At 45.0% G+C, this 25,327-nt stretch overlaps 1 protein-coding gene across 3 annotated transcripts in view; it reads left to right on the top strand.

Annotated features, from left to right (window-relative positions):
* Positions 1-25,327, top strand: part of CAB39L (calcium binding protein 39 like) — a 212,963-nt gene that overhangs the window by 152,522 nt on the left and 35,114 nt on the right. For all 3 annotated transcript variants that reach the window (XM_030200470.1, XM_030200471.1, XM_030200472.1), the window contains one exon: positions 19,612-19,671. In XM_030200470.1, the coding sequence (XP_030056330.1) occupies positions 19,612-19,671 (60 nt within the window). The remainder of the gene's footprint in view (positions 1-19,611; positions 19,672-25,327) is intronic.

Raw genomic sequence — 25,327 nt, forward strand, 5'->3', positions numbered from 1 at the left:
TGATGTTTGGAGCATTATGAACCAGATATTGAGATTCTAGAATAAAAGGATTATTTTGGTATCTGGTCAGTAGCCCATATGGATAGTGTCTTGGGGTGTGTATCACAGGGATATTATGGATGAATCCAAAACCATTGGTGAAATGACTTGTGTATCTTGATAGAAAGAGTAGGTAAAGTAACCAGTATAACAAGATTTTTAGCAAACTCATTATACAGCACTGGTGGGCCGATGATCAGAAGCAAACGCAGGCGCTAGAGGCTGTAAGCACCATACTAGCGCCTGCGTTTGCTAATACCCCATGATCAGAGCCATTGAGCGTGTGGAACAACGTGCTCGCGGACTCTGAACGCAACTAGCATGCAAATACATGCAAAACAGGGGTCTTAGCGTAAGTAGCAAGCAAATGCATGCTAAATCTATTCCTCCCCAATGATTGGCGAGCAGCATGCCAAAACCCTACGCCAGCTCGGAGCTGGCGTTAGGGTTCACAGACCATTGGGGAGGAATGGTGAGCCCTGTCCAGCATGCATTTGCATGCTAGCAGGCCCCCATTCCCCCAGTGCAGCAGCCCATGCCCCCCCCGCAGGAGGAGGATCCCCAACCTGACCCCTCCCCCACTGACACTGGGGCTAGAGGTCCGGTGGACCTCCAGTCCACCTGACCCCCCCCCCCCGACGCAGGTTTAGGGGGGCTGGAGATCTGGTGGATCCCCAGCCCCCCTAAACTCCCCCCGGCATCCCCTCACATGCCGCCCTGGTGGCCCAGTGTGCCGCAAGTCATGCCCCCCTTGACCTGGTGGTCTAGTGACCCTTCCCCACCCCATACCTTCGTTGGAGGAGGGAGGTGGCCTCCCTCTTCTTCCATTGGCACTGCCTTGAAAATGGCAGCACCCAGCCCTGCCCAGTGCATCCTAGGATGCAATGATCTGGGCAGGCTTCACACCATATAAGGAAGAAACTCAGGCACAATACTCCTGCACTTTTACCCTATGATCAGAGATAATAGCGTGCTTAAATTTGGTTGCTATTATCTCTGATCATAGGGGCGGTAAAGCCCCGCACTGTTCAGCGCTATTTTTAGAGCGCTGTTTGGAACAGCGTGGGGCTTTTGATCATCTGCCCATGAGAAATTGATTTTATTATTTATTTTTTGAAACTGTATGTAATGTAATGTGAGGTAAAGATGGTGAAAAAACAGTTTTGATTCCTAGTGATGTTAGAAGTATCTATCAATTCTTGCAAACCAAAACAGACAAGGAATGGTAAGAAATACTGTCTGTGTCAGACTACAGCGTTAAAATGACCTGAATTAGAATGAGGAGTCAAATAATGAGAACATAGATATAAACTAATTTTACTTAAATGAGTTAACAAATAGTAAACTCACTGACATCTGTGCAAGTCCAAGGAGCAGGAAATGATGCACTTTGGTATTCCGCTATTGTTGACTGTCAGTGGAATGCATTCGTCAAGTTACTCTCAAAGCTGCTCATGAAGGGTATTGACTAACAAAACCAGTTCAGAATCCTTCCAAAGATGCTGCCGAAGTTGCACACGAAGAGGCGCAAGCCTCAGCAGTTGCACGCAGATTCAGAGTGGAGCGAGAGGTGATATCAACCGCTGTACATACCTTCTGATTTGTTTGTTGTAATGCAGTGGTAAAGGAAGGTCCGGTGTAGCCTCCTAGGTGGACTGGGTCTCTGAACTGCAGATATGATGATGTTTAGAGGGTGTAGGGTGGATTTCGATGCTTCACTAGTTGTATTCAAGTTCAAAGAGGATGGGAGATCTTATGAGGTACTAGAATGTGGGACCTTCTTCTTCTAAGGGATCGCACCGATAAAGTTCAAAGTGACGCACGTAAGGACGTGCCCCTTTGGTACACCCTTTGGCGTGATTCATCGGAAAAAGGCTGCCTGTTGTGGGAGGTGCTTGGTTGCATCACCAACCATCTGCCTGGTTTGAAATTGTGTTGTAAAAGATGGTAGATGATGGCTAAGGAAAGCCTTTTCCAAGAGCAGGCTACAATGAATGTTGGAACTCAGAAGCTCTAATAAGAGTGTAGGCTACTGTAAAAATGAGAGCTCAGCAGTCTAATAAATGTGTAGGCTGCTGTAAAAGTGTGAGCTCAACAGTTCTAAAGTAAGTGCAGGTTTACAGTGAGATTGGGAGCTCAGTAATTCTGATGGGAATGCAAGCTTACAGTTAGAGTGGGAGCTCAGCAGTTCCGATGGAAGTAGAGCCTCAGAAGCAGGCTGCCTATTGTGTGAGGTGCTACAAATGGCGCATGAGGAAATAGCATAGACTCAGTTCAACTGTTTTGGCAAAAGGCAGTTTTTTAAATACTATTCTTTTTTTCATTTAAACTCAAAAACTGCAAGGTATGCAGGAATATAGCATATGAGGACAATTTTTAGAATGAATGATTGCAGGTGAAAAGGCTTTCCGGAAATTGCCCTTCTTCAATTCATCAAAAAGTCAGTACCTTCTTCCAGTACTGTGTAGACATTTTTCCCCTCAGTTTTTTTACTTTTTTTAAAGTAGTACATGGTTCTTATAGCCATATTGGCTCTGGAAAATGCTGTATCCTTTACAGGCTGTGATACTTTTATATGGAATCAACCTGAAATGGTGATAGCACAGGGGATGGCCCTCACTTAAAAATTAGGCTGTAGAGACCATATAGATTAATTGAATATTTTATTTATTTAGATTTTGCTCACACCTTTCAGTAGTAGCTCAAGGTGAGTTACATTCCGGTACTCTGGATATTATACTATAAGGGTCCTGATTCTGTCCCAAATACACCGCTTTTCTTTGACTTGATACAGATTTAATTAAATATGGTTTAATTAAATGTGTATTAAGTTCCTACTTATTTTGGTAAATTAGTAATATTTCTTATATTAGGATATAATTTGAATTAAATTCTGGCAGGTATTCAGTTTATGAGACTTAGCTACTGGGCAAACAGGAGAAAGGGAATGTTATGCACCAAGAAATATATTCTACAGAAGTGTACATGCACAGAAGGTAAAATGTTGCTGTCCTTCATCTTATGTGATTTTCCATGAATATGAGCAAACAGATTTTGAAGAAAAAAACAGGAGCAGTTACATTCTCTACCAGGAAAAAAGTGCTAGTCCATAGCAAGTCTTCTGGGAAAATGTAGACATCTTCAATCCAATTGTTAAAATAAATTAATAAACTTTAAGGAGAGCTGCAGGCTCTAACAAACTGAGCCATCTTATGGCAACTTTTTGAAAGAGAAAAAAATATGCCACCAGCTGTTCCCATCTTCTGCTTCTGCCCCGCCTCCAACAAATAATTGTGGCAAGTGCAGCAGTGCAGGCTTTAGCACCTGCAGTTCACATTAAGGGCTGAGGGAGATGGCCGAAATACAAGGTTGCAGTCTTTAGCCCCCCCCATCCCCCAACATATATATGCTTCCCCTGTATGATATTAAAGCCAAATTGTGCATCCATAGAACCCACCTCCATCCCCCAATAATAGGTGCAGAGCCGAGCTAGATCACTTCCCCATAAAGCTCACCATACAAAGACATTGCTGATTTTTAGTGAAACCTCACTAACAGCAGCATAAAGGCCTATTACGAAGTAATTGAAAACTACAAAAAAAATCAGCCAAGACCTAGAGCAAATCTTCCACACCAGCATTAACTTCCAAAACAAGAACCCTACCTTCAAAATGTCAATGTCCTAAATATTAGTGGGCACAAGACCATCAATATGTCTATTAGAAAAACTTAACAAGCCAAATTACTGCAGATTACTACACACACACAAACGAGATATATACAGAAATTAAACTGAACCCCAAGAAGCCAGACCTTGTATGTAGTGCAACAACAGGGAAACAGACACTTTTCCCCCTATACTGTGCAAAATATAAAGATAACAGATGTCAGGGATGGGTTGGTGGGACAGTGCAGTCAAGGCAATTGTCCTTAGTTTCCTGGCCAGAGTGCTGCATGCCTGCCTGAAGCTAAAGAGGGCACAGCCTGATAATGGGCTTTGGGTTCTCTCCCAAATTTCTGCCCTGGGTTCTAGCTATGTCTAAAACCAGCCCTAGAGATTGGAGTGTGTTCCAACCCTCATCACGCAGAATGAGGGGTCGCTTCTACATCCCAACCTCCAGTCTCTGTCACTGCTTGGATGTTGAGAGACTAGAATTTGCTTCCTTGGGTCTTTTGGAGGGTGTCTCCCAGGTCTTGCTGGCTTTCAGGAAAGATTCCAGGTGTTACTCTTTTAAATGGAGAAGGTTTGCCGTCTGGTGTGAAAATAAGGTCCTAGATCCTCTTACTTGCTCTTCATAGACCCTGCTTGAATACCTTCTACACTTGTCAGAGTCTGGTCTCAAGGCCAACTCCGTAAGAGTTCACCTTAGTTCAATTAGTGCTTATCATCAGCTTGTAGAAGGTAAACCCATCTCTGGACATTCTCTAGTTGTTTGCTTCATGATAGGTTTGCTTCTATTGAAGCCCCCTGTCAAACCTCAACCAGTGTCATGGGATCTCAACATCGTTCTCACCCAGCTCATGAAAGCTCCTTTTGAGCCGCTGAATTCCTGCCATCTGAAGACCTGGAAGGTTGTTTTCTTGGTGGCTGTTACTTTAGCTCATAGGGTCAGTGAGCTTCAGGCCTTAGTAGTAGATGTACAGTGGGGGAAATAAGTATTTGATCCCTTGCTGATTTTGTAAGTTTGCCCACTGACAAAGACATGAGCAGCCCATAATTGAAGGGTAGGTTATTGGTAACAGTGAGAGATAGCACATCACAAATTAAATCCGGAAAATCACATTGTGGAAAGTATATGAATTTATTTGCATTCTGCAGAGGGAAATAAGTATTTAATCCCTCTGGCAAACAAGACCTAATACTTGGTGGCAAAACCCTTGTTGGCAAGCACAGCGGTCAGACGTCTTCTGTAGTTGATGATGAGGTTTGCACACATGTCAGGAGGAATTTTGGTCCACTCCTCTTTGCAGATCATCTCTAAATCATTAAGAGTTCTGGGCTGTCGCTTGGCAACTCGCAGCTTCAGCTCCCTCCATAAGTTTTCAATGGGATTAAGGTCTGGTGACTGGCTAGGCCACTCCATGACCCTAATGTGCTTCTTCCTGAGCCACTCCTTTGTTGCCTTGGCTGTATGTTTTGGGTCATTGTCGTGCTGGAAGACCCAGCCACGACCCATTTTTAAGGCCCTGGCGGAGGGAAGGAGGTTGTCACTCAGAATTGTACGGTACATGGCCCCATCCATTCTCCCATTGATGCGGTGAAGTAGTCCTGTGCCCTTAGCAGAGAAACACCCCCAAAACATAACATTTCCACCTCCATGCTTGACAGTGGGGACGGTGTTCTTTGGGTCATAGGCAGCATTTCTCTTCCTCCAAACACGGCGAGTTGAGTTCATGCCAAAGAGCTCAATTTTTGTCTCATCTGACCACAGCACCTTCTCCCAATCACTCTCGGCATCATCCAGGTGTTCACTGGCAAACTTCAGACGGGCCGTCACATGTGCCTTCCGGAGCAGGGGGACCTTGCGGGCACTGCAGGATTGCAATCCGTTATGTCGTAATGTGTTACCAATGGTTTTCGTGGTGACAGTGGTCCCAGCTGCCTTGAGATCATTGACAAGTTCCCCCCTTGTAGTTGTAGGCTGATTTCTAACCTTCCTCATGATCAAGGATACCCCACGAGGTGAGATTTTGCGTGGAGCCCCAGATCTTTGTCGATTGACAGTCATTTTGTACTTCTTCCATTTTCTTACTATGGCACCAACAGTTGTCTCCTTCTCGCCCAGCGTCTTACTGATGGTTTTGTAGCCCATTCCAGCCTTGTGCAGGTGTATGATCTTGTCCCTGACATCCTTAGACAGCTCCTTGCTCTTGGCCATTTTGTAGAGGTTAGAGTCTGACTGATTCACTGAGTCTGTGGACAGGTGTCTTTCATACAGGTGACCATTGCCGACAGCTGTCTGTCATGCAGGTAACGAGTTGATTTGGAGCATCTACCTGGTCTGTAGGGGCCAGATCTCTTACTGGTTGGTGGGGGATCAAATACTTATTTCCCTCTGCAGAATGCAAATAAATTCATATACTTTCCACAATGTGATTTTCCGGATTTAATTTGTGATGTGCTATCTCTCACTGTTACCAATAACCTACCCTTCAATTATGGGCTGCTCATGTCTTTGTCAGTGGGCAAACTTACAAAATCAGCAAGGGATCAAATACTTATTTCCCCCACTGTACCTTATACTAAGTTTCATCAGAGTAGTCCGCATGCACCCCAATTTCCTGCTGAAGGTGGTGTGTGAATTCCATCTGAACCAGTCTATTGTCTTGCCAACATTCTTTCCCGACTTCATGCCCATCCTGGCGAAAGCAGCTTGCAGACCTTGGATTGCAAGAGAGTATTGGCCCACTACATAGAACGGACAAGGCCCCACAGACAGTCCACCCAGCTTTTTGTTTCTTTTGATCCCAACAGGATGGGGGTTGCCATTGGGAAACGCACCACTTCAATATGGCTGGCAGATTGCATTTCCTTCACTTATGCCCAGGCTGGGCTGGCCTTGGAGGGTCATGTCATGGCTCATAATCTCAGAAGCATGGCTGCATCTGTAGCTCACCTGAAGTCAGCCTCCATTGAAGAAATTTGCAAGGCACATTCACATCACATAAGTACATAAGTAATGCCACACTGGGAAAAGACCAAGGGTCCATTGAGCCCAGCATCCTGTCCACGACAGCGGCCAATCCATGCAGGCCAAGGGCACCTGGCAAGCTTTCCAAACATACAAACATTCTATACATGTTGTTCCTGGAATTGTGGATTTTTCCCAAGTCCATTTAGTAGTGGACTTGTCCTTTAGGAAACCGTCTAACCCAGGGGTAGGCAACTCCAGTCCTCGAGAGCCGCAGGCAGGTCAGGTTACAGGATATCCACAATGAATATGCAGGAGATAGATTTGCATACCATGGAGGCAGTGTATGCAAATCAAGTTCATGCATATTCATTGTGGATATCCTGAAAACCTGACCTGCCTGCGGCTCTCAAGGACCGGAGTTGCCTACCCCTGGTCTAACCCCTTTTTAAACTCTGCCAAGCTAACCGCCTTCACCACGTTCTTCGGCAACGAATTCCAGAGTTTAATTATGCGTTGGATGTGGATGAAGAAAAATTTTCTCCGATTTGTTTTAAATTTACTACACTGAAGTTTCATCGCATACCCCCTAGTCCTAGTATTTTTGGAAAGCGTGAATAGACACTTCACATCCACCTGTTCCACTCCACTCATTATTTTATATACCTCTATCATGTCTCTCCTCAGCCGTCTGTTCTCCAAGCTGAAAAGCCCTAGCCTCCTTAGTCTTTCTTCATAGGGAAGTCGTCCCATTCCCGCTATCATTTTAGTTGCGACAGTCGGTTAAGGCAGACAGTGTTGCAGAATCTGTTTAGGGTTTAGAATCCAACTCCACCCTCCTAGACCCGTTTTATTCTGTTCCAGGCTGCACTGTCATTCAGATTGTATATAGTTTCAGGTTAATCTATGTTATGTCTTACTACTACTACTATTTAGCATTTTTATAGCGCTACAAACTCACCATTGCAAGGCCCAGTTGACCAATGTTTGTTGTTTTCGGTGAGCCTGGATGCTAGGAATTCCTCACTTGTGAGTAGAAGCCTTCTTGTCCTTGGAGAAAGCGAAGGTACTTACCTGTAGCAGGTATTCTCCGAGGACAGCAGGCTTTGTATTCTCACAATCCCTCCCACCTCCCCTTGGAGTTGTCTCCTTGTTTATTTTTACATAATTTTTTGTTTAGTATTAAACTGAGGAGACCACGTTCTCGCAACGGGTGGGAAGGCACTCTCACATGCGCGGTGGAGTGCGGCTCACGCTCCACAAAGCTCTCTTTTTAGCTTTGGCAAAATGCCAGACCGGATGAAGCAGATTGGCGTCTCCCACTTATGAGAATATAAAGCCTGCTGTCCTTGGAGAATACCTACTACAGGTAAGTACCTTTGCTTTATCCAGGATCCAATTACAAATTTCCAGGATCTAATTACAAATGTTCATATGACCTAGTGGACTGTGTTGGATTCAAAAAATTTTCCATCAAGAATGGACCTATCATACATTCCTCATAAGAATCTTTCCCATGTAATTAAATTGCCTTAAAAATGGAGACTATGATTCATTCTAGTGACTGACCTGCTTATCTTCCTGCTGCCATTCTTAAGGCTAACAAAATATCTCATTGACCCTCGAAGCACATTCAGATTATATTTAAATCACTGAACTGGTTTAAGTTCCATTGACTATACAGTGTTCAATCTAAAAATCCAAAATTGTTCACTATGATATGTAAATTAATTAGATCTGCCTCTCCCGTTTGGGCAGCAGAAGCCAGGGGCTCTCTCTAGTAAATAAGTTGCGTGTTCCCACCAATTACTCTGACCTCATACTCCCCCAGACTGCTCTTACACAGTCCAGGAATTAACGAACTCCATAACCAGAAGGACTCGCTGGGATATAAGAAGATAGTTTATTTCAATCTTACCAATAGCAATACAGTTAAATCAGGCAGTCATATGATGGAGCAGCATTACAAGAAACGTGTGTCACCCGCCTTCTCTTGTAGCCTTCCTTCTCCCTTCTGATTTAGTACCCCTCAAACTGCTGCTTATATACTATTCTGACCCAATTGATTCCAATGGACACTAGCTTTGTCACCAGGGTTCTTGGACCTTATCAGTTGATTAAAATGACTTCACATATTCTCAAGCTCTAACTATAAACAAGATAAGTTCAGAGCGCATCTTGTGAGATGACTTTGCATGTTCCCCAAACTCTCCCCTAGCTCCCTCCTTTGGATGTTCTCACCCGGGGTGCAGCTGACCCAGTACTATCTCTACATAACCATAGCAACTCTTGCTCATGACGTCTTGCAGGTGCCAGTCCCAGAGCAAATGCCCCCCCCCCCCCCCATCCCTTGCCAGCTGAGCATTTGCTACAGTGAAATGTAACTGTGTCAAAGGTGATCTCTGATTTTTACAAGCTAGCTCTCTTTTGTATCAGAGATGATTTTGATTTTAAGAAGCCTAGCTCTTATTATGAGCCATTGGCCTGTATTTTATTGAGAGCAAGGGCTAGCAGGGCTAACATATTTCTTCAGAGGGTAATTTTATAACAGGTTGCCTAGGTTTGGAGCAGTGGCATAGCCAGGTGGCCAGTTTTGGATGGGCCTGAGCCCAAAGTGGATGGGCTTAAATTTTTCTCTCCGCCCTCACCTTCCACTCCCACCCACAGTCAAGCATCTCTCCCTCTCCTCTCCTGTTGGTGATCCAGCATATCTCCTGGTCTCTAAACCCCCCTCCCCGGTGTACCTTTTTAAATCCGCTTCTGGAGGTCACTGGCCACAAGCAGTGACTCACACATGCTGGTCACAGCAGCCTTAGAGCCTTCCCTCTGATGTAACTTCCATTTCCACATAGATGGGACCACATCAGAGGGAAGGCTTTAAGACCTGTACAAACAGCATATGTGATTTTCTACCAGTGACCTGAGGAGTAAAGTTTTAAAAGTAAATGGGGGAAGGGATTGAGATCCCAGGAAAGATGTTGGATCGCCAGCAAGGGGGGGGGGGGGGGGGAGATGCCAGGAGTCAGCTGGCAGGGTTTGAGGATACCTGCCTGCTACAGCAAGGATATGCCACTGCTGGGTGGGCCTGTGCCCACTCAGGCACATCTGTGGCTATGCCAACAGTTGGAGGTTAAGTAGGTTTCTATTTTGAGATTATTTTATAAACCCAACATAGGCACCTATGTGTCTTTATAAAATAGCCTCAGAAAAGCTACCAAAATGCAGCTGCGTTCCTCCCCCACCTCCATCCCCTGTTTGTGAATGAAGTCAGCTACCCAATATAGGCTAGTTATAATTGAGCTGGAACCCAAAGGAACTGTAGAAAACTGCCTGACCAATAAAAGCATTGCTAGCTTAGAGTCCGAGTGTCTCACTACCACTGACCAATTCTGTTCTATCTTCATAGTGCTCCAACAACAACTGACACCAGTAGAAAACGTGAGACGTTAGCTTGGCTTTGCTATTCTGGACTTTTATTCCTACAGTTAGAGGAGCAAGGTTAACTAACAAGAGTATCTAAATGCAGAATGTTAGTCTTAAAAACTGTTCACCTCCAGAAATAGCTTATAAAATTACTCCCTTTGTACCAAAACACCAGTGGATCATGGGTCATTGTGGAGTTATTCAGCTGTCAAGTAAATGGCCAACTGGAATGTGCTAGAGATGAGGACTTTTTAATTTAATTTATTTCACTATTTAATCCAGCCTAGCAAAACACTCAAAACAGGGTACGTGTCTGGCACAAATACTGTACTTGAAAACAAATTTTTGCATTCAGATGATGGTATAAAGTTTGTTCTACTGTAGATGTTTTTCTTGAAATTTAAAAAATGAGCATATCAGTACATATGCTGTCAACTGCTGTGTTTAATATACAGTCAAAAGCTGCCAGGTTAAGCATTAATTTAAGCACTGTTTTGTTAAAAAAAATACATTTTTGGTAATACTTTGTTATATAAACATTTACGGCGGAGGAATTATCAATGTGCAGGATTCATAAGCATCGCCATGCTGGGACAGACCCAAGGGTCCATCGAGCCCAGCACCCTGTCACCGACAGCGGCCAAAAGAACAAGCAATTTGTCCCGCCCATCCTAGAAATACTGCATTAATCCCTCGTCCATTCTTGTCACCTTCATTGTGTTCTTTTCTTGGCTCGTCCATTCAATAACATTCTATGGCTTTTTTCTTCAGGAAGCCGTCCAGCCCTTTTTTGAAGTCCGCTAAGTTAACCGCCTTTTCCGGCAGCAAATCCCAGAGTTTAACTACGCGTTGAGTGAAGAAAAATTTCCTCCGATTCGTTTTAAATTTACCACACTGCAGCTTCATCACATGCCCCGCTTGTCCTAGTATTTTTGGAAAGCATAAACAGACGCTCCACATCGACCCATTCCATTCCACTAATTATCTTATAGACCACTATCATATCTCCCCTCAGCCGCCTTTTCTCCAGGCTGAAGAGCCCCAGCCTCTTCAGCCTATCCTGATAGGGAAGTCGTCCCATCCCCTGTATCATCTTTGTCGCCCTTCTCTGCACCTTTTCCAATTCCGCTATGTCTTTTTTGAGGTGCGGCGACCAGAATTGAACACAATACTCGAGGTGCAGCGATACAACAGCAGAACAATATCCTCGTTTTTGTTTTCAATCCCTTTCCTAATAATACCCAAGATTCTATTTGCTTTCCTAGCCGCAGCAGCACATTGAGCAGAAGTTTTCAACGTATCATCAATGATGACACCTAGTTCCCTTTCTCGGTCCTTGACTCCCAACGCTGAACCTTGCATGATGTAGTTATAGTTTGGGTTCCTCTTTCCCACATGCATCACTTTGTACTTGTTCACATTAAACGTCATCTGCCATGTAGACGCTCAGTCTCCCAGTCTCATAAGGTCCTCTTGTAGTTTTTCACAATCTTCCCGTGATTTGACTACTTTGAATAACTTTGTGTCCTCAGCAAATTTGATTACCTCGCTAGTTACCCCCATCTCTAGGTCATTTATGAATATGTTAAAAAGCAGAGGTCCGAGCACCGATCCCTGGGGGACCCTGCTAACTACCCTTCTCCATTGCGAATATTGACCTTTTAATCCTACTCTCTGTTTCCTATCTTTCAACCAGTTTTTAATCCACAGTAAGACACTACCTCCGATCCTATGTCCCTCTAATTTCCTCTGTAGTCTTTCATGAGGGACCTTATCAAATGCCTTCTGAAAATCTAGATACACAATATCAACCGGCTCACCTTTGTCCACATGTTTGTTTACCCCTTCAAAGAAATACAGCAGATTAGTGATGCAAGACTTCCCCTCACTAAATCCATGTTGACTTTGTCCCATTAGTCCTTGCTCTTTAATTTTGTTCTTGATAATAGTCTCTACCATTTTGCCTGGCACCGATGTCAGACTCACCGGTCTATAATTTCCTGAGTCTCCTCTGGAACATTTTTTAAATATCGGCGCTACATTGGCCACCCTCCAATCTTCTGGTACCACGCTCAATTTTAAGGATAAATTACAAATCAATAACAGTAGCTCTGCCAGCTCATTTTTTAGTTCTATCAGTACCCTAGGGTGAATACCATCCGGTCCAGGAGATTTGCTACTCTTCAGCTTGCAGAACTGCTCCATTACGTCTTCCAGATTTACAGATATTTCAATAAGTTTTTCCGACTCTTCAGCTTCGAATACCCTGTCCGATATCTCAGTCCCACAGGTTGCTGAATCCCATGGTGAAAGAATAATACTGGTTGCGAGCCACATCATACACAGTGTTATTCTAGCAGCCCAGGAGGATCGAGCTGCAAAGCCATGGCCCAATTCGCCCGTCTGGCAGAGCAACCCCCCCCCCCCCCCCCCACACACACACACACACAAAACTTCCAGAAACCCTACAAGGGCCTACCATTTAGTTCATTGGTGGTCCAGGGGGTCTTTGGGCAGGAGCAGTACCAGTTGCTCCTACCCAGTCTAGTGCCATCATCAAAATGGCGCCCTTAGCAGCAGTATTGTGTGACTAACTCTAGGGGTAATATGGAAACATGACTCCTAGTAGTAGTCTCACGATTTTGATGACCCCCCCCCCCCCCCCCCCAGTCTACCAATAATCTAAATGGTAGGCCCTTTCCAGTTTTGGAGCTTGAAGGGGAGACTTGAACTTGGTGGCTGCACCTCAGGCCTGGGAGCATCAAGCCACGGCAGTGCTAAATCTGGGGTTATTTTGGAGGGTTATGTGATGACCAGAGCACGTGCATGACCTGCGCTGCAGGGGAGTTGCCTTTCCCATCCCGCTATTTTCTTTTAAACTTGCTCCCCACTAGCGCATTTTTCACTTATGGGCCTGGTAATTGACTTTGGAGTCTATGCTTCTCCTGTGGCTCTACTTTCTCACTTTGGGGCGGCTGCAATGTCGAGCAAATTGCTTAAAGGGGTAGTGGAGAAACCACACGTGTCATAGGCCAAGATGGCAGCGGAGCATGATGGCAGCGGAGCATGAGTAATCTGTGTTGATTATGTTGGAGGAAGTGGCCCGGCACCTTACTCAGTGCATGAAAGCCATACTGGAGGATAAAATGTCACAGCTGCAATCTACCCTTCATGAAATGAAGGAGACTGTTGCAGCTCAAGCTGGAAAGATCACAGAGGCCCGATCATCGAAGCACAGCACAGGACCTGTGATCTTTCCAAAGATCACAGAGGCCCGAGTATGGAATCCTAGCACAGGAGGTGGAGGACCTGCAGGGCTATCTAGCGACGATGCAGCAGATTAAGTTAGAGGAGTGCCTAGTTAAGAAGGAAAACTGCAGTCGCAGAAATAACCTGCAGCTGGTAGACCTTCCTGAGGATGTCTTGGATAAGGACCTTGTATGGGTATCCTTTCAGGAGCTCCCGGAGAAATTGGGAATGGCTGAGAGCTCCACGCGTTTTACGGTGGAGCACTCACATCACTTGATTCAGTGGTCGCAGTCTGGTGACTGTCTGCTGGTGGTCATAGCACGCCTCATTAATTACATAGATAAAGTGGCCATCCTGCTTGTCTACCAGTCTGTGCGCTAGCTGGAGCTCCGGGGACATAAGATCTTACATTTCGAGGACTTCTGTACTCATGTGTCTTCATGTCGCCAAGCAGTGGTGCCACAGTTTTCTAAGATGGTGAATTGGGATATCCATTTTTTCATCCAGTACCCTTCCCAGGTGAAAGTTTTTTCACAATGGCTCGACCAAGGTCTGTGTCTCTGTGCAAGAACTGAAGGATTTTGTACATTCCCTGGAAGCTCCTGTGCCATCTTCCAACCCGGTACCTTGAGGCCCTTATCTTCCATGGATCCTGGGACTTTTTTGTTCACTCTGCTGTGGTTGGTAGCCCCTTTGCTTCATGTAGCTGCTGATTTTCTATGCACCTTGTGTTGGGCCTAGTATGGACATGGTTGGCCTGATGTTATGACGGGAAATGTGAGCCCTTGTGCCCCGACTGAGCACGGCGAAGATGGAGTGACGCCGCACTCGGTCAGGCAGCCAGACAACCCCTAGCTTCACCTGGGAAGCAACCGCCGTTCCCTGAGAGTTGAGCCCTCAGGTGCGGGCAGCCACCAGGACTTCTGGAACTGGCTGGGTTGCACGGCCACCGACCCGACAGGCGAGAGCAAACACAGTCCAGTAACAAAGGGGTCAGCAGTGCAGCGAGTCAGGGCCGTGCAAACCCGGTAAGCGGGGTAAACATGGCAGGGGGGCGCCTGCCTTCAAGGGCACCGCGCTGTCCGGACCAATTGTATAAAAAAAAAAGTACTGCGTCGGCGCATCGGAGCCTATGCGCATGCGCTGCTGCAGCCTTCCTGCGCGCAGCGCTTGCTCTTTGGCAAGCCCAGCTCTTCCCACTGTTCCTAGAATTTTGAGAGGTGCTTTTTGAAGAGGGGCTGATTCTAAAAGTCTTTAGATATAGGAGGATAAAAGACAGGATCGGCTTAGCCTGTTCTGGTGAGCTGTAAAATTAATGGCAGTATTCTGAGTGTCTCCCAATTGAATTTGTCAGTGCGGGGGGATCTCCAGTGACCACTGGTGCATCTTAAGCAGTTAGAGGTAAGAGCAAGGGTAACTTTTCTTTCGGTTGTAAAACAAATAGATAACATTAATGCTAAACAGAGACCATTGCGTCATGGAGCAGAAGTCTCTCCACTTCTGCAACAGTTTCTTTCTGGAGTGTAATGTTGAACTTCTCAAGGCTTTAAAGGGTCCTAGATTTTGTTTGTTTTTGAAAGTGTCCCATAGGGAGGACAAATTTGAACTTAGTCAAGTTTTTTTCTATATTTTTAAAAATGTCCTTTGCTTAAAATAGAACATGGAAGACTGTGAGAATTCTTTGCATATCCAGCACTGACTAAGAGCAAATGGAAACAGCATTTGGAGCACAAACCAAACTCTTCCCTTTTTTATTCTTTTGCATTGTTTGGAATGATGTCATGATGAAATAGGATGGCTCATTATCCACTGGGTTGTCCAATCAGACTTTGGGCTGCTTTTTCATTGTTTTGCCTTGGTCAACGATAACAAGCAATGCCATCCTAAACACAGAGGAAAGGAATGTAGTTCGTTTTGTAAGAAGAGAGTTGTGTCTTGTACAGCACAGTCATTTTTTAAAATCATTTCTGGTAATATGTTAAGCATCACATCATTGGCACTTCCTTGGGGTTTCTTTGGAAAGAACTACAGAGTAGTATGTTGAAATCTGCTTTTATTCTTGTAGATAACGATAGCCCTAAAGGAATTTTGTTCTGGTAATATAAACAGCCAATGCATTGCATCAGAAAATTCTGTTCTATATTCAGGTTCTTGACCTGGGAAAGTCAGTGTGGCAAGTGGTGAGCGATCATTTTCACGGTTAAAAATCATAAAAAATTATTTGCGATCAAGTATTTCGCAAGAAAGGCTTGTAAGCCTTGCCATGATTGCTGTTGAGAATGATATATGTGCCCAGTTAGATATCAAAGATTTAATTACTAATTTCGTGAACATGAAAGCATGAAAAGCTAAGTGGTTGTAAACCCTCTATATGTTGAGCAATCCCACAAAGATGCACTCCATCTTTCAGCTCCTATTTCCTTTGCATCTTGTGCCACACGGGGAGGGGGAGGCGCTAACCGATAATCTGCAGGGGGGCACCAGAGACCCTTGGCACGGCCCTGCAGCGAGTAATCAGGAAACAGTCCGAGGTCTGGGCAGGCAGCAACACAACGCAAAGTCAAGAAACAATCCAAGGTCTGGTACATAGGAAAACACTGGAACAAGGTAGCCGTCCAGGAACACGGGACAAGAACCACGACCTCTATGCAGCAGAAGCCGAAGCATGGAAGGACTGGAAGCAGGGCTTTAAATAGTACAGGAATTAGGCTCAACCATGTGCAGCTGTTCCATGATGGCTGCCACCACCTGAGACGCCCATCACCAAGATGGCCGCCCTAACCTGGAGATACCCACATCCAAGATGGCCGTCGCATCCTCAAATGCCCATACCCTGCGCAAGCAGACTTGCACCTCTGGAGGAGTGTAGCAGAGTGTAACACCTGACTACTTAGACTCCAGGCGACCTTGCGGGCTGTGTGAGCACCCGGGATATGGAGTGGGCCAGCAGAGCCGGGCTGGTGTTTGAGCTGTCTCTGAGTGGTCTGAGGGTCATTGGATCATTGCAGCTCAGGCTCCATCCTCCCACTTCTTGCCCAGGTACTCAGATCCCATCGGACCTGTTGGCCATTGTGGATGCATTTTTTGACAGCCCTGTGGCTGTCCTTTAGAGCTGCTGTTCAGTGCTTCATATGTAGTTTCTTGTTTCTGTTGTGTGGGGATGTTTTAATCTTTCCTGTTTTGTGGGTAGTGGGGGAGGGGCTAAGCATGGGGAACTGTAACAGGGATGTATTGGTTAATATGGGTTAGTATGTGTAGAATATATGGTTGGCTTATGTGGGTTGAGTGTTTGTGGGTTATGGGGGAGGGGGTCTGGGATGGGGGGGGGGGGGGGGGGAGTCAGCCCCTTCTGAGTCCACAATGTAAATACACTTTTCCCCAGACCAGGTGGAAACGCAGGATTATCACACAGAGACAGAATAAGGAGTTACAGATGCAGAGAAGCAATGCTGGCGGCAAAGCCATCGCCACACTGCTGTTGCTGTGCTATACATAGGATAATTATGAAAGGCATTTGGGGGTGTCTTTGTTCCAGTATGAAGTATGTAATCCATGGTGACTTAAATATCGTTGCATTAAAATAAGTTGAGTTGGACACGTGACACCTAGAGCAGGAGCAGAGATTGCCTGCTTGGCTTCTCCATCTCCCCACCAAATTTGTCACCTATCCTGATTTATTTTTCGCAAGAGACGACAAATAACGTTTTGGAATTCCCTGCTGTGCTGACAGGCTTGCAGAAAGGATGATTTAGAGGCTTTTTTTACCTTCCTATGGCGTCAAACTCACAGAGCCTTGGAGAAACAGGGCGTGGAGGCTAAGATGGTGTCATCACCAGCCCCGCTGATCTCATTGATAAGCTCCCTTTGTATTAAGAAAATCATTTTGGAAGTGAGGGCAGTGGTGGAAGCAGCACTGGATTCCAAATTACAGAAATTGCAGGATAAAATTGAAGCTGCCCATGATCACTTGGACAGTATGGATGGACCTTGAATATGATGTGCACAGCACCGCATGAGTATGCTGGAGGTTGAAGTGCAGAGTAAACTCTGAGATATGGATCAGCTTCACCTTAGTTATCAACAGATGGGAGCGTAAGGTGGGTGACCTGGAGGGGCAGCGCCCAGCGCAAGAATTTGTGCTTAGTGGGATTTTCTGAGACATTGAAGGATGAGGTTCTAGTACAGACTTTGGAGACTTGGCTTTCAGATTCTTTAAACCTGCTTCCTCTCAGTGTTCCCTTTAATATAGCATGGGCCCATCGGCTGAGCACGGTGACTGGTTCACCAGCGAGGCCAAGGGTGATAGTATTTCGTGTGGTGCACTTTGTTCATAAGCAAGCCATTCTACAAGCCTTACAAGGAGAATGGCATTTGGAATTTGCAAACAGGGAAGTTTTATATTTTCAGGACAATATTGCTAATGTGCTTGCTGCTCGGAAAGTTTTTGCGCCCTTATGCTCTGAGCTTTACCTCCGAAAGATTCCATGTGCTTTGCTTTACCCTGCGAGACTCTAAGTCAAATATGATAGCAACACTCTTTTTTTATTTATTATTTTTTTTTACTTCTGTGGAGGCAGCACAGACTTATTTGCAAACTATCCCAGCTGGGAATGGCACTTACGCCATTGCTTCTGTATGTGTTGGACTTGCTTGTAGTTATTTAGGATTACACCTTTCCTTTTGTATTTTATGAATGAGGTGTATTTCGCCAGTACTTAGCAGTATGTTTTTACTATACACTTACTATGTTTCTTGCAACAGTTTCACTTAGGATGTTCAGGATGGGTAGGTTTATTATGCAGTATTATGGGACTCTGGGTTGGTTATTATAGGTGGGGGAGGGTGGGGGTGTCTGACCCCAAGTCTCTTTCTTTCTTTTTTTTTCCTTTGAGGTATTGAGCTTAGAAGGGGGAGGGTTAAGGTAACAGGGGTTGAGGGAAGTAGGGTGGGGGTAGATATGATATGGTATTGGGTTATGGTTTGGCGGGGGGGTGAAAATGTAAACCCTCTTGATGGCTATGGGCTGTTTGAAGGAATTATGTAGTTTGTGAAACATTGTCATAAATAAAACATATTGAAACATAAAATAATCCAAACTGCATTTAGGGTCCTTAAGTTGCTTTAAGAGGCAAATAGCATGGCTAAAGCCCTAATGCAGCTTGATAAAATTCCCACCTTAAGGGGTAATTCTCAAAAGATCACTTAAAGTTAGGCACCAGGATGATGCACACTAAGCGCAAATGCTATATTGGCAGTTATGCACGTAATTGATGTTATAGCATACTAGCGTAAGTCTGAAGTTATGCACCTAAATTCAAACGTGAGCACTTAACACTATCTCAAAGGTTGGGGTAAATGTTCATACTTAACTACTGTCAGGCATATAACTGTAACCCACATGTGTAAGTGCTAGGCATGCCCCGACCTGTCTATGCCCCTCCCAGGTCCAGGCCCCTTTCGGTTTTGCTCTATGGATTTTACGCACATAACTGGCAACTAATGATAACACCAATTATATCCAGTAATTGGTTGTTAGTGCCAATTAGCAGCTAGAACTGACACTATTCTATAACTTCTTTGCGCTCTAAGCATAAAATTGTCTGTGCAAGTTTATAGAAATAGGGGTTATAGGATGTTCACCATGAAATATACAGAAAACAGTTTGATAAATCTACCATGACTCTCATTTACTATACACAGTCTGAGAGATAATTGGAGTAATGCTTAAAAGGGGACACTTTCAGAACAGCTTGTTCATGTGCAAAATCTGCTGGTAATTTGCATTCACAGACTTGTACAGATTTTCAAAGGAAAAGTGTATACAAGTCTTTCCCTTTAAAAATTGTCTATAGTTATAATTAACCATATTTTGCAGGTACTTTATATGTGAGCATAATTTGGTTGGGAAATAGAGCATGGGCATTTATAAATGCAGTATATGTGCACTATTTCCCATTCCATTCTCACCCAAAATACACCTTCTGGAATGCCTGCCCTTAATCTACTTATACGTACACATGTTATAAATCTCCTGCATGTACTTTTAACCAGGTAAAGATTGGGCAGTTTTTAGTTGTCTTTTTAGCCAGGTAAAACACTTCAACAGTTTGTCCTCAAAATAAGTGCACTTGCTCACTTTGGAACAATGTCTCAGGCTCCTCAACCAGAGATAGAAGTAATGATGGTACCTGTTCAATACTTGGGCAAAGGATACTGCAAGCATGTAAACTGTATTTAATTTTATAATTCATGCCTGTTTCTCTTACAGGATTTGTTAACAAGACACAAGCTGGTGGTAGCTGAATTTCTTGAACAAAATTATGACACAGTAAGTATAAACTGGTTTGTTTCAATTTATGTGCTGCTCTAATCACTCAAGCTCTAGGTGGATTACAATATCCTACTATATAAATGAAGGCTGACTGTGCTGCGCATGCGCAAACAGCGCAGCTGTTCTGCGCATGCGTCACTTCGCAGGTCTCTCCCGTCATGCCCTGCATGCACAGTCTCACTATACCCTAACAGATTGACAGCAGCGCGGTTCTCCACTCAATCCAATAACCAGTAACACTGAGAGCGAGTGCGGGGTCTCACACATCCCAGGCCCCAGAGAGCAGCGACAGCAGTCTTCCTCTCCCTCCCCAGATCGCACCAGGCACCTGCGTCGGTGCTGATACTCCCCAGGAAGGGCAGCAGGGAGAACCGCGCCACTCTTGGCTCTGCGCAGGAGGCCACGGCCTGAGGTGAGCGCGGGAAGTGGCAGGGCACTGCTGGGCCGCTCATCCCCAGCCCCGCGTACGGAGAACGCCCGAAGCAGCACCACCGCCTAACCTGGTCCGTTATGCTGAGGACTCCCATCTCCGGGGCCTGGAAGCACAAGGCTCCCGGCATGAGGCTCCAGCCCCCGGGAGACGGGGCAGCGACGCAGGCTTCAGAGCTCCAGCAGGAAAGTGCGTGATGGCTCTGTTCCTTCCCCCCCCCCCCAATCTGCAGGTGTGACATCGCTTCCTTCACCCCCCTACCCATGGTTTTGGTACATCTGTCTCGCTTCCTCTTCCCAACAGTGCTGCACAGTGTATGGGATTCTTCGGTGCAGGCAGGAAAGATCCCCAGTCTTGCCTGCTTGCTGCCGGCGCTGACCCTCCCCCGCTGCCGGATCGCTCTTTAAAAATGGCCGCCGAGGCTTCTGCAGAAGTCTTGGCGGCCATTTTGAAGAGTGATGCAGTTGCGCCACGGGAGAGTCAGCAGCGGCCAGGAAAGACGGGGGATCTTTCCTGCCTGCCCCAAAGAATCCACTGAAGAACCTGGGTGGCTGGAGGGTGGGGCAGGGGAGTGAGGAGAATCGCTGGGTATGGGTGGCTGCAGGGGAGGGGAGACAATCGCTGGGTATGGGTGGCTGGAGGGGGGCAGGGGAGAGAACACAATCGCTGGGTATGGGTGGCTGCAGGGGGGCAGGGGACAGAACACAATCGCTGGGTATGGATGGATGGGTGGCTGGAGATGGGGGGCAGGGGAGAGAAGACAATCACACACAGACAAACAAATGTGCTAGCACTCGCTCTTGCTCTCTCTCACACACACACAATCACTCTCTCTCTGAACTCACTCTCACACTCTCTCTTTCAGACAGACGCACGCACATACACTTTCTCTGTCTCTCACTCTCACTCACCTCTCTCTCTGTCACACACACACACACACAAAATATTAGAACAATAAACAACTGCCTATAAAGAGTGACTGACCCTCCACTGTCACAGGGACTCCTACCAGCTCTCTCTCACACACGCGCACACACACACACACACACACATATTCTCTCTCTCTCTGAACTCTCTCACACTCTCTCTCTTTCAGACAGACACACACACTCACTCACTCTCTCTCTCTCGCACACAAAATATTAGAACAATAAACAACTGCCTATAAAGAGCGACTGACCCTCCAGTGTCACAAGGAATCCTACTAGCTCTCTCTCTCTCTCTCATACACACATATACACACTCTCTCTCTCTCAGCTCACTCTTACACTCTCTCTTTCAGACAGATGCACACACACACACACTTTCTCTCTCTCTCTCTCTCTCTCTCTCTCTCTCTCTCTTACTCTCTCACCCACACACAAAATACTAGAACATTACGTTCATCAACTTTTAAATTACATTTCAGAAATGAAAAATCTTGCCCGTTTTAATGGGCTTAACGGCTTGTCTGTTATAATGCACAATAAAATAAACATCAAACAAGCTAAAAAGTAAATTTTTCTAGTGTAGACGTGTGTAACTTCCTTATATGATTTATTATATTTGTTTGTAGTTGCATTGATTGGATGGGTCAAATTGGTCTTTCTCTGCTGTCATATATTCTGTTAGTGTGAAAAAGTGTTCAAACCCATGTATTTTGCAGTATACAGAGCAACTTTTAAAGCTATTTACATGGGTAAATAGCAATTGATCTAGGTAAACTAGCTGTCTAAAAATTACTCTCCCTCAGTCTAGCCAAAAGTATGTACAAGGGGCCGTTTGTTCAAGGTTCTATAGCGCACATTCATTGTTATATTTGGGGGAGATATTCTTGGGGGGGAGGGTTGGCCAAGATCAGAAAATGTGCATAGACTGTAGTTACAAACTTTGACATTATTTTACATAAAAACTCTACCTGTACGTAAAGTAGGTGCAGAAGGATTAAAAGTATGTATGTATGTTCCCTTTCAACTTTGATGCTAAATCCATAAGTAAAAGATAGCTGAGGACTTTGCAGCAAATTGGTGAAAATTGCACTTGCCATATAATTAAACAGTTATGGCATATTGCTAAGGAAGAATTGTCTATTCAAAAAGGTGTGAACCTATGTTATTGTATAGTGAATCTCTCACTCTATCCCGCTGATTTCAAAATAGAAATAATGTATTAATTCTTAACAAACAGAACCTCAAACTTCCCAGTAGGGATAAGTACCAAAAGTACTACTAAATCCACTAGCATTCAAGGGAACAGGGTAATATCATTGGTTCTTATTAATCATGAAAAAAGGAAAAAAGAGTCAGAAAATAAAATTCATGGCAGTTGATAACGGACATAATGCAGACTTTTGCCTACCTTTTCTTTTCATCTGTGAATTCAGTGCTGAACAATAACCTCGCCATGCAGATATGCTTCTTTCTGAAGCTATATAAATGACTTCAGTAACTTTGCAAAGTTTAATTACCCATAGTGTCATCTCAACTGATATTAAGGTATATTGCATGCTACTACTTTCGGATTCGGTTCACCTATCTTAAAATACCCTTATAATATTGTTTAGATTTAGAAAATCTTCCTTGTTGTAGAATACTTCATTATGCTGACATTTTCTGTATAGCAGAAATGGTAAGTGGGTCATAAATGACCATTACCTTATATGCAACCCACTTTCTCCATTTTCGTGTGAACATACTATCTAAACAGTAAGGTATGCCTAATGTTACTTTCTTATCAAAACTTCTGAAAATAAGTGTTTCAGGAGTAGGTAAGGCATTTACAGCATTTCACTCACACAGAAACTGATGTACTGAAGTGCATACCTGCCAGCATAGTCTTTGACTTTACCTTTATGCTGCTGTGATCTGGGATGTTTTGCTACTATTGACTCAGCTTTGTTCTGCTGTCATGAATTTTGAATTGCACTACTACATTTCTGGTAGCTGGGGATGGTAAGCTTTATCCCTGGTGAAGTCAGTGTTGTTACTACCACTTCCCTTTAAAACTTAGCATGTCTGCAGCGCACCAACAAAGGGGCATGACAGAAGAGAGTAGTATCCCTTTGTGCCCAATGTGACCACTCTTTTGTGGGTTCCTTTTGTGATATCCCTTGTGGACTTTCTTGTGAACTTTCTTTGTGAGTGTTTTGTAAGTTATTGGGTGAGTATCCAAGGGGTGCCTTGGGTGAAGGATTTTTGCTTTTAGTGTATGTTCTTAGCAAAGCGTTAGATGAGTGTTCTCAGTCTGGAAGATTTGTTTGTAGTACATATAGCATTTTCTTTTCTTACTATTTTGCATGGTTGTGGGGAATGAGTTTGTAGTTGCTAATGTTTGCCAATTCTTCCTCGGTTGGGGCAGGGCCATTATAGTCCATAGAGGTTGCAGAAACATGTCAACCAGGAGAATATTTGTTGTTTGCAAAAGGTTGCCTAGGTATTTCTTTGCCAAGAGTGAGTAAATGTAGTAGTGCGGTGCTTTTTTGAGATTTTTTTTTTTCTGTAAACACTTGAGTGGGGCTAATCTTGAAGTGTATAGGTTTTACCACTCTGATTTAGTGGGTAGTGGTTGTGTTTTATCATGTCCCAGGGATTGGAACGCTGGATGAGTTTGCTCATAGAGTTTTTTGCATTTCAGCAGCATTAGATGATACCAAGAGATTCTAATTGGGTTTTGATCAAAGTGGATATTCTTTTTTTTTTTCCTGTGTGACCTATTGGATTTTATGGAATATTTTGATTGGAGCAAGATCATTAATTAAAGTTACTCATGAAAAAGGATACTTCCTTAGCCTACGCAGCAGATGAATGTAAGAACTGATGGATTGTGTCCACTACCAGCACATGGAGATAGAGATGACAAAGCTGAAGGCAGTTATTCCAGATGGCCAGCTCCTCCCTCACTCAGTTTATCTCTCTGTCTCCATCAGGTGGTAGACTGCATCTCAGCAGCTCTCTTGGGCCTTTCTGGAGATTTAGGGGTGGGGGGTGCCTGGATTTTGTACCAGCTTTAGAGACATACTTAGTATTCTGGGTCCCTGCCTCATCCTATGGGCCTCGTTCTCCCTGTGTGTCTGAGCTGTGGTTTAGGCTGTAGCCTTCCTCTCCCAAAACAAAAAATAAAAATCTTGTGCTAGGCCGTTTAAAAAAAAGACACAGGAAAGACAGAGACACAGCTCTTTTAAGGGGATTCCTTCAGCAGCTGTTTGCAGGCTGAGCCTGGTCTGTCACCAGAGTCTTCCCTACAGCCCTGCTGTGCACGGGAACAGTGCAGCACACTGAGGATGAGTATTTACAGCTCTGTTGTGGGGGAAGCTCTGTTATAGCCGTGAAGACTCAAACGGTGCTCGCAGTGCAGGGCACACCGGTCAACTTCAGGAATGTGTATGGCCAGTTGCACAAAGATTTTATCTGGCGCCAGCGAAGGGCTTTCTCCAGAGCGGTCTGATTCCTGCTCTGATTGTTTGGATGCTTGCAGTTTTTTTTAGTGCCTGCCGACGCAGTTCCCACGTCGGCTTATGACTGCAGCAGATGCTTCGCAGCCCACCTCAGCCTTCAAGGATGGGTTTTTCCTCAGCTGCATGGTCTTCTTCTGCTCAGGCTGCTGCAGCTTCTGGCTCCGGGGAATTTTTTTTCGCCGGAATTTGTCCTCCTGCTTCACCATACCTATTTATTGACGAGGGCTTCTCCCTCTCCCCATTTTCCTGTGCCCTCTTCTCTGGAGGTCTCTTCTCTGGATGATGATGTGGCCTTGCAGCATTCTGTGGAGGATCTGGTATTAAAGAGGCGGCATCTGTGTGATGCTTTGGAGGGTGGGGTCTCTGGGACCTCTCGTGGCTACTGGCTCTGGGGGGTCCTTACGCCCTTCTCAGGTGGATGAGTTGGAAGATGGTGAGGTTCCCCAGGATGATTCTTCTGCGGTCACGCTTTTTCATTGAGATGAACTCCTTTCGCTCATCTCCCACGACTTGGAGGCACTAAATATTGAGGATCCTGAGGCGCAAGTTGCAGCTACAGTCAGTCCCAAAATAGTAAGCACGAGAAAACCATCTAAAACCTTCCTGGTATGTGCTGCCATTCAGGAACTCATTTTGGCCCAGTGTTCTCATCCAGAAGGGAGTTAGCAGGTGGCTAAAGCCGTCTCATCTGTATCCGGTCGCTGCAGATCAGGCGGAGAATCTGGTTCACCCTAAGGTGGACTCCTTAGTCATGGCAGTTACTAAGGATACCATTCTTACGGTTGAAGGAG

The sequence above is a fragment of the Microcaecilia unicolor genome, chromosome 4 (assembly GCF_901765095.1).
Source record: "Microcaecilia unicolor chromosome 4, aMicUni1.1, whole genome shotgun sequence".
Classification (NCBI taxonomy): Eukaryota; Metazoa; Chordata; class Amphibia; order Gymnophiona; family Siphonopidae; genus Microcaecilia; species Microcaecilia unicolor.